This window comes from Vulpes vulpes, chromosome 12 (assembly GCF_048418805.1).
Source record: "Vulpes vulpes isolate BD-2025 chromosome 12, VulVul3, whole genome shotgun sequence".
Taxonomy (NCBI): Eukaryota; Metazoa; Chordata; class Mammalia; order Carnivora; family Canidae; genus Vulpes; species Vulpes vulpes.
The window spans coordinates 157914661-157927958 of record NC_132791.1 but is presented as its reverse complement, the minus strand read 5'-3'; the positions used below and the strand labels follow the sequence as shown (position 1 = coordinate 157927958).

Below are 13298 nucleotides of genomic sequence, written 5' to 3'. Positions count from 1 at the left end.
TGGGGTGGGGGGATCTCTTCACCTGCTGCCAGATGCACCTTGTCTGGGCACTTCTGTGCACCGTGCGTGTGCACCGTTGCCAGGGTGACCTCCGCTGTGCCTTCAGCCGCCCATACACATGTCCACGCGAGCACCCGCGAGCCGCCGCGACCACCTGGCCCGTGTTCCTCCGAGCCTCCGTGGGACCCGCAGTGGGCGCCAGGGCGCAGAGACCGAGTTGTCTCCAGCCCCCCCGCCAGGCCCTAAGTACCCTAACCTCCCGAGCTGCCCCCTGCTGCCCGCCGATGCGACCAGGGCGTCCCCCGACTTTCCGCGCCCCTCGCAAAGGGGCGGAGGTCTGGGTTCTGCGGTCAACCCTGCGGGTCCCCGCGGGAAACCTGGCGTGTCTGGGCCCCCCCGCCGAGGGACGAGCCCTTGTCCGGCCGGCCGAGACCCTAGGCCCAGCGGGGGCTGCGGCCCGAGCACACAGTGGGCGCCCTGTCGCCAGCCGGGCCGTGGACCCCGGGCCCGAGAGGAGGGTCGCGATCGCGGCAGGGTACAGCGGAAAGGGCTGTGCGCGGGCGCGGACTCCTCGGTCCCCCCGCCCCCACGCGCGCCCCGCCCTCCGGCCCTTCCGCGCCTGCGCCGCTCCGCCCCGCGCCGCGCCGCGGGCCGCCGGTGACGTCAGGCCCCGCCCGCTCTCGGGCGCCCCCCGGCGGGCGCGCTGAGCCTGGGGCCGGCGGTCCCTTTAACTGCGCGGCCCGAGGGGGCGGCGGCGGCGGGGCACGGGGACGCGGCCGGGCCTCACGCCCTCCCTGCCTGCGTCTCCAGGCCGGGGCGGATGGGCGGCCGCGGGCCGCGGGGCAGTAGCCGGGGCGCGAGCAGAGCCAGGGCCGGCGGGGCGGGCGGGGCCGGGGCCGGGGCGGCCGGGCGGGGCGCCGGGGGCCTGGGAGCGGCCGGGCCGGGAGCGGCGGCGGCTGGCGGCGGGCGGGCGGGCGGGGCGCAGGCCGGCAGCGGGGAAGCGCCGGCGTCCGAGCCCCGGGCCGGGCCGGGAGGTGGGCCCCGCGCCGCTGCCGCGCCATGGCGGAGACCAAGATCATCTATCACATGGATGAGGAGGAGACGCCGTACCTGGTCAAGCTGCCCGTGGCGCCGGAGCGCGTCACGCTGGCCGACTTCAAGAATGTGCTCAGCAACCGGCCGGTGCACGCTTACAAATTCTTCTTCAAGTCCATGGACCAGGACTTCGGGTCAGTGGGCCGCGGGGGGCCTGTGCGCGAGCGCGGATGTCCGCACCTGTCCGTGCCCGGCCCGGGGCTCGGCGGTGCCTCGGTCTCCCGGGGTGCCGTGCGCCCCACCTGGCTGTGTCCTGAGCTGTTGCCTGAGCTGGGGACGCGCGCGGGTCAGGGCGCGGGGCCCTGGCTGCCCGCCCGGGAGCCCGGGACAGTGGGGAGGCACGGCCCTCGTCTCTGCGCCCACTCTGGGCCTGGGCCTGTGTGGCTCAGTGGCCCAGGGTGAGCTGAGGTCCCACCTTGGCACCTGTCAGACTCAGGGTGCCACTGCCTCCTCCTGTGGAGGGCTTGTGATTCCTGGGGCGGGGGTCGGAAGGGTGTAAGGGGAGGGTCCTAGCACTGCCCCCTGGTCCACTGTAGTTAGCCTGGGGGGAATGAGGTGATCTACCACCAGCACAGAAGTTTCCAGAGGCTCAAGACAGCCTGTCTCTGAATCCCTCCTCCAGGGTCCTGAGGGTTACGGCAGAGATCAAGGATCACTGGGGACCACAGGTCGTCCCTCCCCCGCCCCCACCTAAGGGGTGCTGTCCAGTACTTGGGTTCCGGGGAGCAGCCTGGGCCATCTGCTGACTCTGGGCAGCCTCTGGGTCAGTGTCCCCACGTCCAGCCTCAGTGGTGGCTGTCGTGGCTGAGGGGACTTCCCACTTACACTGGGCTGGGACTCTGGGACTGTGAGGAGGAGGCTGGCTGTCTGAGGCCTGACCAAGCACTGCCAGGGGTAACTTGAATCCCCAGCTCAGCAGTGCTGGGGGCGGGGTACTCAGAGGCCTCGTGTGGGCTGAGCAGGTGTGCCTGGCCGCCCTCAGGCAGCCTGTGTCCTTGTGTGTGACTGTGTCTCCGGACTTTGACATTGAGGCCATTTCCTGGATTCTCTGGTTTGCATGGACCCTAGGCAGCCCCAGGTCAGGTCAAGCTGGGGCCATTCTACAGCTCTCAGGGAACTGAGGGAAGTTGGGACAATTAGACTCTCTTGCTCACCACCATCGCTGCAGAGAGGCAGAGAGGAAGAGCATGTTCTTGGCAACCCTGGATGGGCTGGGGCAGTGGCCCCACCATGAGAGGGGGCTCAGATCGGGGGCTGTGAGGAACACCCTGATGTGCCTGGGCCCCCTGCCCCTACTGTCCTGCTGTGGGCTGGACCTTGAGTTACCCAAGCCTCTGTGCCTGGCTATAGTTGGCCATCTAGCAAGGAAAGAGGGGAGTCTGAGGTATGGCCACGGTCACCTGCTCTGGGTTGGGTCCCACTCCTGTTTTTGGCCAAGTTGTGGGGGAGGTTCTGTGCCTACCTCCCACTTTCTCCATGCAGGTCACAGCAAAGCTGGGCCTATGGTAGGCTGGCCCAGGGCTGTCCCACACTCTGGCTTTGGAAGGCAGTGGTGCAGGGAGGAGTCTGACCCCAGTGTTTAGACTGTGAGGCAGAGGTTGGAGTCCCCCTGCTACTAGGGCTGCCTTGCTGATTCCAGGCATGGCTAGACTTGGCACTTAGCTGATCTGCCTGGCAGTGGCCCTGGTCTCTCTATCTCTGGGCCAAGAGTTCTAGTCTCTGAAGCCACCTGCCTGTAGGCGGTGTGAAGGCTGCAGGGCAGGTGGTGGGGGCTGGGCTTGACCTAGCCTGCCTGGGTGAGTGCCCACTCTGCCTGCTGCAGCTGGTCTATCTGGTGTCAGTGCCCCCAGTGGTGTTGGGAGAGTCCAGACAGGCACCTTTGGAGCTTCTGGCAAGGTGTAGAGGACTGGGACTCCCTTGCCCTGGAGCCTGCAGAGCTTGAGCCTGGGGGAGCTCTAGGGTCAGGAGGTGGGGGTCATGGGGAATGGACAGGCGAAGGCACGGTAAGAGCTGAGGATCCCTGCCTTGTGGGGGCATGAGGGGGTGCTCTTTGAGGTCCCCATGTCATGTACAAGCTCTTTGAGGTCCCCTATGTCATGTACAAGCCATCTTCCTGCTCTGTGGTGGGAAGGTCTAGTGGGGGGACCCTGTGCTTCTGGGACCCATGGGCAAGGGTTGGCTGTGGCCTGCTGTGGCCTCTGGGAGCCCTGGGGGTCCTCCTGTGGCTGTGCTTGGCTCCAAGGGCCCTGCTCTGAGCAGATTCCTTGCCAGGGCGAGTCTGCGGGGGCGGCGGGTGGGGCCCAACAGCCACAAGTTTGAGGCTAACCAGGATCTTGCCAGGAATTCTGAGGTTGGGGGCTTGATACCAGTGGGGGTGCCCCTGGGTGGCCACCCCTAAAGGCTGGTGGAGACTGCTTCTGAGGCCTGCTTTTCCACCTGGTGAGGCCTGGCCCAGGAGGGAGCCCCTAAATTGTTTGGAGGCGTTCCCCCAGGCTCCACTGAGGCCTCCCCTGCCCGACTCTGTCTGGAGCTCCTGGAGGTTATGCTGGCCAGTGGTGGGTGGCATCATGCATCCTGAGGAAAGCACCTGCACCCTTGCTCTGGCACGCCCCCCCCCCCCCGCCCCGCTCTCTTGGCTGACCTGTGGGGGGGACTGTGGTGCCCCCCCGCCCCCATGCTTCAGGCCTCAGGTGGAAGGCAGGATGTTCTGTAGTGCTGGGTTGGGGGACTTGGGTTTCTCAGGTTGGGGGGCCAGAGGCAGGGACTCTGGGCCTCAAGGGCTCATTTTTGCAGGGGTAGGGGGCACAGAGGGTCGGGCAGCCCTGGGTGCTGGGTCATCTGGAGGCCCTGGTCAGGTGGGCAGTTGGCCCCTGAAAAAGCCAGGCAGGCCCAGTGGTGTGGGGGCTGGGGAGCTCATCTGCCTGCCTGGGGGTGAGTCAGGAAGGGCGGGGGCTTGGGAATGGCAGGGGAGGCTGGGCCTCCTGGGCTGTGAGACAGGAGTTAGGTCCCTCCCGAGTTTCTCTGTTGCTGCTTTCACTCAGGGACCTTTCTCTCAGCCTGCTGGGACCCATGGGACCCGGGGGGGCAGTGGCGGCTGGCTTCAGGGCTCTATGTTGGCTGTGGCTGGCAGAGCTTTTGGTGGCCCTAGGCCACCTCAGGTCTTCCTGTGGTGACAGCTTCTTATGTGACCTCAGCTGAGTCCCGGCCGGGGGCCTAGCATCCCCTGGAAGCTCAGTTCTGTAGGGCTGTGGTGCATGCATAAGTTGGGGTGGCAGATGTGAGGTCTCTTCCTGTGGGGTGTCCACCTCATTGTTACATGTGGCTGGCATGGGAGCAGAGGGGTCTGAGGGGCTGCTGTGGGACTCTGGCAGGCTGCCCCCTCCTGCCCTGGCTGGCCTGGTCTATTCTGTCTTCTGAGGCCTGGGTGGTGGGTGATGGACCTGGGCCTTGCTCCCTTGGGGAGTGTGGGGTGCCAGCTCTGTGGAGGCCTCCTGCCCCTGTTGCTGCCCAGGACTAGCAGAGTCAAGGCATCCAGGCTCAACGGGTCACAAGGCTGCTTCCTGCCTGTTCTCCTGGCTCCTGTTTTTCCACTGGGCCCCAGTCCCGGGTATGGAAATCCTGCTGTGTTGGGCAGGGCTGGGCTCCAGGGGGTAGGGCATCGGGGTGCTCCTGCTGTGGGCCTGGCCCTGCCTGCCCTGATCCCTGAGCCTCAAGAAGGCCACGGTGTGGGGTGCATCTGGGCCATAACTAGGCAGCCTGCCCTTCCCAGCTGCCCCCAGTGTACCCTGCTGGCTGCTGCCTTTCTGGGCCCTTTGAATCTGACACCTGACCCATCCCCCACCTGTGTCTGACCGTGGCATCAGTGGCTTCCTTCCTGGTTAGCTAGCATTGCTTTGGCTCTCTGTGTTCTGCCTGGGAACCCTCCCTACCCCCGAACCCACCTGACTGGGGGCAGCATCAAGACATAGGCCAGGGGCTGGCTGCTGGGCAGTGTGGCTGCTGGAGCTTGCTGGCCTCTGGGGCTGAGAATTCTCACATCACCCAGTAGCCCGGTGCCTGGCTGTCCTTTCAGGCCTTGAGTTGGGCTGTTACAGAGGGTGGGGTCTGCTTCTATCTTCGCAGCCAGGTGGACGGGCCAGGAGGGCAGAGGCCTCCCCTCAGGGTGCACGTTCGGGTCTGTGTGCCTGTGTTCATGCGGTCTGATCATCCTCACATCTGTATCAAGGCCTGCTGTGAACCAGGCCCTGTTCTGGGTTGGGGCCAGATTTGGGGGGTGGGAGGTGGAGGGGGTGCTCCAGTCAGAGCCCCGTTTTCATGGATCTATACTCCATGGGGCACACAGACACAAAGCAAGGTAGATACTGGCACAGGGTATTCCAGGAGATGACCTTCTGCTGCTGGAGAGTCGGGAGTTTGGACTTCCCTCTGGCCTGGGCCCTGGGAGGGGTCCCCAGAAGGATGACAAGGGTGCCCAGGAAGGGAATGCATCAGGCTGGGGCATCCACACGGAGTGATATCTGAGCATGTGGCTGGACACCCTGGGCTGACGTGGACCCTGGACAAGAGCGTGGGGAGGTTCTCCCTCCAGAGCCTGCTGTGGGGAGCAGCCTTGGTACCAGGGGTCTCATGGCAGTGTCCTCCCACAGGGTGGTGAAGGAGGAGATCTCTGATGACAATGCCAAGCTGCCCTGCTTCAATGGCCGTGTGGTCTCCTGGGTGAGTCCATGGGTGTTGGCAGAGGATGCTTGGCTAGGGTGGGGGCTGGAGTGGGCAGAACCTGTGGGGCTGGGGAGCCTGCAGGCTGACAGGTGTCCCCGAGCCACTGCTTTCCTCCACAGCTGGTTCTAGCCGAGGGCGCACACTCAGATGCAGGATCTCAGAGCACTGATGGTCACACAGACTTGCCCCCACCTCTTGAGAGAACGGGCGGCATCGGGGACTCCCGGCCCCCCTCTTTCCAGTAAGGACTGTGGGTTGGGGGCTGAGCCTGGTGGTTCTGAGGGGCCTGCTGCCTACCAGGCCTGTTGAGGGGGGTGCAGCTGACCAGGGACCCACGGTCAGTAGAAACTGGTCAGTGGAGGAGGGGCAGGCAGAGAGGCACCCTCTGGGCAGGTGAGTGGGTGGGAGATGAGGCAAGGAGCCGGGAGAGTGTCCACAGTGTGGTGGCCTAGCCCGCCCCAGTCCACCCCCTCTTGTGGGCACAGCCCCAATGTTGCCAGCAGCCGTGATGGGATGGACAACGAGACCGGCACCGAGTCAATGGTCAGCCACCGGCGGGAGCGAGCCCGACGTCGGAACCGCGAAGAGGGTAACAAGGCTGCACCCCAGACATGCCTGGGCCCCTATGGTGACCCCATGACTGACTGTCCACAGTTACTGCCCCCTAGCTGATGGGGTCCCAGAGTAGAGGCCCTAGATCTATCTGCTCAGGACCCCAGTGACCCTCTCAGCAGCCCACAGTCACCTGGCTGGCTCCCAGGGCAGTTGGTACTTGAGGCCACACAGGGGACCCCCATAGCCAGCTCCCCTTCTTCTGTCCCCTCAGCTGCCCGGACCAACGGACACCCAAGGGGGGACCGGCGGCGAGATCTGGGGCTGCCCCCTGACAGTGCGTCCACCGTGCTAAGCAGTGAACTTGAGTCCAGTAGCTTCATTGACTCGGACGAGGATGACAACACAAGCCGGTGAGTGTGTGTGTGCACGCAGATGTGTATGCACACAAATGTGTGTGCACAGGTGTGTTATGGGGTATGTATGCATGTGCGTGGTGTCTGGGGGCAAGTCTGTGCAAGTGTGCAACAGGTATGCACAAGCAGGCACACAGGTAGGTGTGTGACCAGTGTGCACACATAAGGGTATCTGTGCATGCACACAGACTAGTGTGGGCACATGTGCATGGGTGTATGTGTGAACAGGTGTGTATGCACAGGCACGTCATGTGTGGGTGTGTAGGCATGTACAGGTATGTGTGTACATGTGTGGGGGTGCAGGTGTGTATAGGTGTATGTGACCATGGATGTATGTGATTCCCAGGGCATGTATATATGAGTGGGCATGTGCATGAGCAGGTGTGTTGTAGGTGTATGTACACGCACATGCTGGCTGGTTCAATGTCTGTGTCTATCTTCCCTGAGTAGCTCTCCATGTAGGTATGGGGTTTGTATGTGTCATGTGTGTAGAGAGTGTGTACAACCAGGAGCTGAGCCTTCTGATCAGCCCTGTGTTTTCCGCAATCCACCTGGCTAGTGCAGAGCTGGCCTGTCGCCCATTGTGTGCATCCCCTGTCTTGTGTGTGTGGTGGGGGGGCCCTGTTCTGTCCACCCCGCTGCAGCCCTACAGCCTTTGGCCGGTCCCTAACCTTCATGCCCCCTCCCAGACTGAGCAGCTCCACGGAGCAGAGCACTTCCTCCCGGCTCATCCGGAAGCACAAACGCCGGCGGCGGAAGCAGCGCCTGCGGCAAGCAGACCGTGTAGGTGGCTGCTGGGTGCTGGGTGGGGTCTGCTCTCCTGAAGCCCCTGTCCAATCCCCTCACTGATCTCTGTCCACAGGCCTCTTCCTTCAGCAGCATCACGGACTCCACCATGTCCCTGAACATAATCACCGTCACTCTTAACATGGGTGAGGCCTCAGGAGGGTCCCCCGCGGGCTGCGGACTCCCTGGGCGAGGTGGCCCCACTCAGCAGGTGCTGGCTCGCCCCTTGCCCCTGCAGAGAGGCACCACTTCCTGGGCATCAGCATTGTGGGTCAGAGCAACGAGCGGGGTGATGGTGGCATCTACATCGGCTCCATCATGAAGGGCGGTGCTGTGGCAGCCGATGGGCGCATCGAGCCAGGCGACATGTTGCTGCAGGTGCAGGGCCGCAGGGAGGTGCTGGGGGGCTGGAGGCGGCCCCCAACTCCACCTCACTGAACCCTTCCCCCCCCAGGTGAACGACATCAACTTCGAGAACATGAGCAATGACGACGCGGTGCGGGTGCTGCGGGAGATTGTGTCACAGACGGGGTGAGGCACAGGGCAGGTGGGAGACATGTTGGGGGGCCCATGCAGGGCCTTGCCTGTGTGACCTGCTACACCCCACAGGCCTATCAGCCTCACAGTGGCCAAATGCTGGGACCCGACCCCCCGGAGCTACTTCACCATCCCGAGGGGTGAGTGACCCCTCACGGCTGTAGGGGAGGGGGGGTGAGGGCGCTGGCCCGGCCTGAAGGTCTTTTCCTCTGTGACCCCTGTGCTCCGTCATGTGTGCTCCCATCTGCTCGTCTGTTTGTCCATCCATCCATTACCACACGGTGGCCACTCAGCTGACCCGGTGCGGCCCATCGACCCTGCTGCCTGGCTGTCCCACACGGCGGCACTGACGGGAGCCCTGCCCCGCTACGGTACGAGCCCCTGCTCCAGCGCTGTCACGCGCACCAGCTCCTCCTCACTAACCAGCTCTGTGCCCGGCGCTCCACGTAAGTGGTGGCTCAGGAGAGCAGGGAACTGAGGCGTGCGGGTGAGGGACCCGGCCAATGTGCCCACCTGGCAGTCACACCCGAGGGCCGTCCTGCCGTGCCGCCAGGGCACACACGTGGATGGACGCTGCTGACGCGGGTGTGTCTGACCCAGCACCGACCCACATGTGTGCCCGCACGCCCGCCCTCCTTGCCATTAGCTGTCTGGGTGGTGGGATTGGAAGATGCCCAGAGGGGTCAGGCCACCCCTGTGGTCCCTCCCTCCCAGAGAGCAGAGGCAGTGCATGCATGTGACCCCCCACCCGGCTTTCCTGCAGCTAACATGACTAACGATCCTGAGCTGGCGGAGGGGCAGAGGGAGGGGCTCTGGTCTGTGCAGTGGGGGTGGCTGCTGGGCTTGGGCCCAGGATCTTGATGAAGCATCTGTTGGGGGAGGGAACAAAGATCCAGTCTCCCTGCCCTTCCCCTACGAGGGTCCTTCCTGTGGTGGGATCAGGCCCCACAGTCACTGGATAGCCTCAAGGTCTAGGCTCTGTGACCACAGACCCTACACAGAGTCTAGGCTCTAAGGTGGGCTGTAGCCAAGGGACCTGCGGCCTGTCCCAAGCCCTCTCCCTGCCTGGGGCTGCTCAGGGCTGAGTAGGGGGCCATGCCTTGCAGAACTGGAGGAGGCGCCTCTGACGGTAAAGAGCGACATGGGTGCTGTGGTGCGCGTCATGCAACTGCCGGACTCGGGCCTGGAGATCCGTGATCGCATGTGGCTCAAGATCACCATTGCCAATGCCGTCATTGGTGAGGAGTCCCTGCCGGGCTGGCTCTGGGCGGGCAGGGTCCAGCCCCCCAGGCTCTGCGCCCTGACGTGTGCTGCGGGCCAGGGGCGGACGTGGTGGACTGGCTGTACACACATGTGGAGGGCTTCAAGGAAAGGCGTGAGGCCCGCAAGTACGCCAGCAGCATGCTGAAGCGTGGCTTCCTGCGGCACACAGTGAACAAGATCACCTTCTCGGAGCAGTGCTACTACGTCTTTGGGGACCTGTGCAGCAGTGAGTGGGGGGCTGCAGGGTGGGGCTCCCCAGAGGGCCTGCCCACCCTGCCCTCACCCACCTTCCCCTCCTGCCAGATCTCGCAGCCCTGAACCTGAACAGCGGCTCCAGTGGGGCTTCGGATCAGGACACTCTGGCCCCACTGCCCCATCCGGCCGCTCCCTGGCCCCTGGGTCAGGGCTACCCCTACCAGTACCCGGGCCCCCCGCCCTGCTTCCCACCCGCCTACCAGGACCCCGGCTTCAGCTACGGCAGCGGCAGTGCTGGGAGTCAGCAGAGTGAAGGTGAGAGCCTGCTCGGTGCCCAGCTCCCCGCTGTCCCTGCCGCCTGGCTCTGCCCTGTGTGCCCACCCTCTCTGCCCTGTGCACTCCTGCCTGCTCTGTGTTGAGGCCCTGGTTGAGCTCCTTCTGGAAGGGGTGAGTGGTTGAGGGGGATGGGGAGAACCCTGCAGACTTTGGTAGTCATGTGCGTGCATCTCTGTGTGTGCATGTATGTGCGTGTGTGTGTGCACAGTTGTATGTGTGCCTGTGTTTGTGTATGTATGCATCTCTGTGGTTGTGTGGTGTGCATGTGTGTGTGCGTGTTTGTGTGCATGCATGTGTGCATGTCTGTGTGTGTGTTTCCTTGTGTGTGTGTGTCTCTGTATGTGTGCATGTGTGCGCATGTGTAAGTGGGGGGCTTCCAGATGCAGCAGAAGCTAACGGCCAGGAGATGGCTTGGGGAGGGACGGAGAGAAGTCCCAGGACACAGTAGAGGACAGATACGTATCCTCAGCACCTGCAGCTCGGCCAGGAGCCGGAGGTGGACGGTCCCCAAATAACTGTGAATCCCCAGGAGCCAATGAAGGATGTTGAGAGGTGTCCCTGAGAGCAGGGGAGAGGTCAGGCAGCCAGCTCAGCAGACCCCAACAGGAGTGGGAGGGAGAGGAGAGCAGGTCAGAGGGCAGTGATGCCAAAGGGGAAGCTGCCGTTGGGTGCCTGTGGGCCTCAGACAGGCACAGCCGGTGGTGGCATGCTCCATAGGCGGGAATGGGCATCCGGGCTGGGCCTGCTGTGTAACTCGTGCTATCCCTTGCTTTGTGCTGAGCAAGCCTTAGACTGAAGGACTAGCGGAGTGGACCCTCCGGGCCGGTAAGCCAGGGTCGTGCCCGGCGTCTCTCTCGGCATGTTCCCGGCCAGCTGACCTTCTCAGGCTCCCCACTCTTCCTGGGAGCCCAGGATGGGGGCTGAGCTGAGTAGCTGGCCAGGGCCTTGGGGCTGGACAGAAGGTGGGTCTTGGGGCGGGGTCGGGTGCCCAGGATGGCCGATGGGAACACCGGGCACACAGAGCCTCACTCGGGTCTCAGGTTCTCAGCTGCAAGATCAGGCATTGGGTGAGACAGGGGACACTGAGCTGGCCCCAGAGTGTCCCTGCCTGCCTGCCACAACTCACCCTGCCTCTCCCCACCCGTCCCACCCCCCAGCCTGCTGCAGCTGCTCTTGCTTCTCTGAGTGGGGCCAGCCCTGCTCTCATGTCTGCATGGCTGCCCCCTTCCCACTCCCACCCTGCTTGAGACCACCAGGTTCTGGCCCGGTTGCCCTGGCAGCGGCTGGTCATCCTGGAAGTGGCCTGGCCTGATGCTGACCATCTCATTCCTCTCCCCCATTCTTGACTCCAGGAAGCAAAAGCAGCGGGTCTGCCCGGAGTGCTGGCGGGAGCAGCCGGCGGGCACTGGGCCGTGAGAAGGAGCGCCGGGCGGCTGGAGCCGGGGGCAGTGGCAGCGAGTCGGACCACACGGCACCGAGTGGGGTCGGTGGCAGCAGCTGGCGGGAGCGTCCGGCTAGTCAGCTCAGCCGGGGCAGCAGCCCACACAGCCAGGCCTCGGCTGCTGCCCCGGGGCTCCCTCCACTGTATCCCTTAACAAAGGCATACTCGGTGGTGGGGGGGCCACCTGGGGGGCCACCTGTCCGGGAGCTGGCGGCTGTTCCCCCAGAGCTGACAGGCAGCCGCCAGTCCTTCCAGAAGGCTATGGGAAACCCCTGTGAATTCTTTGTTGACATCATGTGACTGAGGAGAGAGTGCCTTCAGCTTGGCCCTGTGGAGGGGGAGCCGGTGGTCCTGCCCACTCCTGCAGGAGGGCACAGCCTCTGGAGCTTATGTGGGCTTGCCTTACTGGTGGCTGTCTTGGGTCAAGCCAGCCTGTGCTTTCATGCACACAAGAGGCCAGGTCATGGGGCCCAGGCCTGGCAGAGTGGGAGCAGGCTGGGTGAGGGGCTGAGGGCACCCCAGACCACCATGATCTGAATTTGGCAGTCCGTCCATTCCCATTTGGAGCAGCTTGTGTCCATGCAGACCCTGTGCCCTTGGGGTGTGCCTCAGGGACCCCCACTTGCCTACAGAGCTGTGTGCAGGGCCCCAGACTATGCTGGGAAGTGGCTGCTGGGCCTGGGCCCCCTCTTTGCCCATCACAGGCCCCACCACTCTTTCCTGGGCTGGGTTGGCCCTTGTCAAGGTGGAATCAGAACCCCCAGGCCCTTCTGTGGATGTCCAGGGTAGGGATCTAATTTATTTATTTATTGCCTGGCCTGTGTGCTCTAGGGGAGGTGGTGGCCAGGTCAGCTGCTCCTGCACCCACCAGGCTTCAGACTGAATGCAGGGACACAGGTCCTGTCTGACAGTGGGAGGGGGTGGTGGTGAGGGGAGATGGGAGGGGGCCGTGTTTCAGCTGGCGGTGGTGGGGATGTGACCCTGAGGGGTAAGGGGGCACAGATGCACACAGCTGCTGTAGAGGCTGGGTCTGGGGAAGAGGGGTAGCCAGCCCACCCTTCCTTGCTGTCCTTGAGTGACTGCCCACCCACTCACGCCGCTTCCTTCTTGGCGTTTCTGGCCTGCACACATCTGCGCTGTAGATACTGTATCGAGTCGGAGTGTCCATCCAGATAGTTAATAGAGCTGCTTCTGTGTAAATGTTATTTTAAAGACTAAAAAGCATTTAATTTTATGGGACTAACGTGTGGCCTGTGTCCCTTCTCTTCTGCTGGGGTACCTTAGAAGGCTGGGGTGTGAGGGCTTGTCCCACCTCCCCAGGGCCTGGCTGAGACCTGACCCAGGACTGGCCCAGTGTTGTCCTCTGGGTCCCTGGTCAGCGACAGGGCTCTGTGCCCGATGCTGGGTGCCAGTAGGGTCCTGGTAGCTGCTCTTCTGTCCGTGGTGCTGGCTCCAGGCTCCAGGGGTCTTGGCAGTGGGTGCTGGCCTTGGTGCTGACCCCCACCCCCCCACCCACTGGGCTCTGTCCACGGTGCTGGTGGCCATCGAACCCAATTTTCCCTGCTTGGCCTGGGCCACAGAGAGAAGGAGGTTGGGTATGTACCCTCCCACTAGCCCTCTGCCCTGCTCACCATTCCTGCCCCATCTGGTCCTGTGGTCAGTCATAGACTCCTGCAGAGGGGTCATGACATCTCCAGCCCTCTTACCAATCTCCCATCCCTGTGATGCTTGGAGGGGGTGCTGGCTGGAGGCTCCAGGCTGAGCCTGGCCAAGTAATGCCCAGTTTGGCCTTTAAGTGACCTGGCTGGTAGGTGTCTTGAGCTCTTGGCATGAATGCCAGGAGCCTCAAGGATCCTTTTCATGGACCTTTTGTTCAGTAGGGCTGGATCACATGGGTAGGCCTTGACCAGGCCTTGGCTAGGACAGGGACAAAGCTTTTCTGGGGCCTCAGGTGGGTG

The 13298-nt window shown here is 63.7% G+C and overlaps 1 protein-coding gene across 3 annotated transcripts; it reads left to right on the top strand.

The window, feature by feature from the left end:
* The first annotated feature begins 936 nt into the window (after window positions 1-936).
* On the top strand, window positions 937-12579 carry DVL1 (dishevelled segment polarity protein 1). 3 transcript variants are annotated; one of them, XM_026007105.2, is made up of 16 exons: window positions 937-1229; window positions 5742-5811; window positions 5934-6055; window positions 6300-6403; window positions 6641-6779; window positions 7472-7565; window positions 7645-7714; window positions 7807-7946; window positions 8023-8099; window positions 8178-8245; window positions 8399-8551; window positions 9212-9343; window positions 9427-9594; window positions 9672-9878; window positions 10685-10724; window positions 11252-12579. In XM_026007105.2, the coding sequence occupies exons 1-15, from the start codon at window positions 1060-1062 to the stop codon at window positions 10693-10695; spliced, it is 1725 nt and encodes a 574-aa protein (XP_025862890.1). In that variant the 5' UTR covers window positions 937-1059; the 3' UTR covers window positions 10696-10724; window positions 11252-12579. The 3 variants fall into 3 exon arrangements, with proteins under 3 accessions (XP_025862890.1, XP_025862889.1, XP_025862887.1); XM_026007104.2 differs by lacking the exon at window positions 10685-10724 and having other exon boundaries at window positions 8399-8476; XM_026007102.2 differs by lacking the exon at window positions 10685-10724.
* Window positions 12580-13298: the final 719 nt, after the last annotated feature.